This window comes from Anas platyrhynchos, chromosome Z (assembly GCF_047663525.1).
Source record: "Anas platyrhynchos isolate ZD024472 breed Pekin duck chromosome Z, IASCAAS_PekinDuck_T2T, whole genome shotgun sequence".
In the NCBI taxonomy this organism is placed as follows: Eukaryota; Metazoa; Chordata; class Aves; order Anseriformes; family Anatidae; genus Anas; species Anas platyrhynchos.
In genome coordinates this window covers 48,551,382-48,553,782 of record NC_092621.1, presented here as the reverse complement: position 1 = coordinate 48,553,782, position 2,401 = coordinate 48,551,382, and the positions used below count along the sequence as shown (strand labels likewise).

At 65.3% G+C, this 2,401-nt stretch overlaps 1 protein-coding gene across 1 annotated transcript; it reads right to left on the bottom strand.

The window, feature by feature from the left end:
* Positions 1–212: 212 nt before the first annotated feature.
* LOC140000766 (uncharacterized) lies at positions 213–2,129 on the bottom strand. The gene is made up of 2 exons (XM_072031509.1): positions 1,486–2,129; positions 213–1,353 (listed from the first exon to the last, which is right to left on the bottom strand). The coding sequence occupies exons 1-2, from the start codon at positions 1,707–1,709 to the stop codon at positions 291–293; spliced, it is 1,287 nt and encodes a 428-aa protein (XP_071887610.1). The 5' UTR covers positions 1,710–2,129; the 3' UTR covers positions 213–290.
* Between the last annotated feature and the right edge of the window lie 272 nt (positions 2,130–2,401).

Here is a 2,401-nt window from a genome sequence, read left to right as displayed (position 1 = left end):
GTCGACGTATCCTTCTGCCACCTGTCTGAAGCCAGTGGCCTTTGGGTCCAGCAGACACACGAGGAAGCGGTGGGAAGATCAGGAGGAAAAGGGGGAGAAAGCAGCGAGGGTAGGGACAGAGACACCGACTGTCTTGTCACAAATACGGAGACATTTTCTGCAGTTTTCATGGCTTTATTGGCTTTGCCTGAAAGCCTCAGACTGCTGTGAGCCCTCCTGTTCCCCCCGGTTGCCAGCAGTGCCCCATGTGCTGGCCCAGCCCCAGCTAGGCCAGCTCCTGGGGCACTGTCCTAGTGTCGCCGGCGGGGTGGCCTCTTTGCGGGTGGGGCAGAGTCCTGGGAAGTGGGGGCCCTCCTCTTGGCAGCTCGCCGGGGCCCCCGGCGTCTTTGGTCCCCACCCTGGCCGGCAGTGGAGGGACCGGCCGCGGCCTCCTCCGGCTCCTCTGCTGCCGCTTGTTGGTTTTGAGGCTCAGGAACCGGGCTGGATGGACGGCGGCTGGGTCCCCGGCGGAGGGCAGCGGTTGAGGTCCCAGAGAGCTCCTGTGCGTTGGTTCCCTCGGAGCTCTCTGGGCCGGCTGCTGGTGTCCCCAGCGATGCGGCAGCGTGGCTGGGGACTGCTGCAGGGCTGCCCTCCTGTCCTGCGGCAGCTGGGGAGGCCCCCAGGCCCAGGATGTTTCGGGCCTCCCCACTGCAGCGCTGCACGGCAGCGGCAAGGAGCCGCTGCACGAAGCCGGCCGTCTGCCTGCCCAGGGAGGTCCTGAGCAGCAGGGCGAGGGCCCCCTCGTCCAGGCCAAAGAAGCGCAGCCCTGAGATGACGTTGCGCTGCGCTTCTGAGGCTGCCCTGCCGTCATCCCCGAGGAGCTGCCCCAGCTCGTGGCGCAGCCAGGGCAGCAGGGGCTGGAGCACAGCAGGGTAGACACGGAAGAGGGATGCCCAGGCGAACGGGTGGAGGCCGCCCACAGAGGCTGAGGGCACTGGTCCTGCAGCCTCTGGTCGGGCAGCTGGCTGGGCAGGAGCTGCGTCTGCCTGCTGGGCGCCGAGCGGTGCCTCCGCAGGTGGTGGGATGACGAGCTCCTTGAAGCTGTTGTCCGCCCGCACCGAGTGCACGATGGAGCTCACCCTGCGCTTGCAGAGGGGGCACTCGGGCTTGCTCTCAGCCCACCGCTGGATGCAGGCGAAGCAGAAGCGGTGGAGGCATGGCAGCACGTAGCTGGGGTTCACCTGGCTGTCCAGACAGATGGGACAGCGGGCGTCCAGCTCCGTGGCCATGCTCTCCACCTGCTGAGGTGAGCTGGGGAGAAGTGGCGATGACGAGCCGCTCCCTCTCACCGGCGCTGCAGCAGCAGGACTCACGCTGCAAAAGGCAGACAAGAGGCCATGGTCATGGGCTGAGCTGGGGCCGGCTGCAAGAGTTGTGCAGCTCCCTCAAGGAGGAAACCCTTCCAGCTGCCCAGTGCCCAGGGCAAGGTGTCCCCACCGCACTCACCTCTGCTGCTCTGAGCGCTCGTCCTGGGTCTCCCGACGGCCCGAATGACGCAGGGCCGCGGAAGAAGCTCCGATGGCTCTGGGAAGGGCACTGAGAGCTACTGCAGCAACTCCCAGGGCACGACACCAGCACCAAGGCCAACCTCGCTCCTCACTCCAGACCTCACGTAACCGCTCAGCCGGAGTGCGGGCACTAGCCGGCGCGGTGGGACTCTGCGCCCACATATGAGCAGCCAGGGCCACGCTGTCACAATGCGTCGCTCACGGCTCTCACAGGGCATCGCTCGGAGCCATCACAATGGGCCGTCCTGCCCCGCAGCACTCGCTCTGGCAGCGCTCTGGCCTTGGCACCTGTGTCTGTGTCTAGCACAACTGCATTACCACTCTGCCCCATAAAGTGCTCGTCTTCTTGGCATCGGTGTTACCCACCAGTGACTGCCGCCCTGGCCGTGTCTTCCCAGTGCCCCATCAGATCACTGTGGCCATGGCAGACACATCCAGGCCCATAAAGCCAGGGCGTCCATTCCATAAAACTTCGTGCCTGCCTTTGAGGCTGCATGACCCAGTCCTCACACTGCCCTTCCTACACTCTAGCATAGCCGACCAGCCCTTGGGTTGCCCAGCTTCTCCCCACAGCAGGCTAACGGCAGCCCTTGGCTTGCCCTCGGAGATCTCCTTGATTCTGACCCTCTCTGGGGAAGCAGGACGTTCCCCTCTGCTTAGCACCCATCAGGCCTCGTCTGGGCATCGCATCCTCCTTGGGGTCCTGGGCAGGAGAGGCGTTAACCAGCTGGAGGAGTTCAGGGGAGAGCTCTGATGCGGTGGGGCTGGAGCACTGGCCAAGGGGAGGAGCATGTGGGGTCAGGACTGGTTCAGCATGGACCCGAGTAGGCTTCGGGGCACAGCGTGGTGCCTGT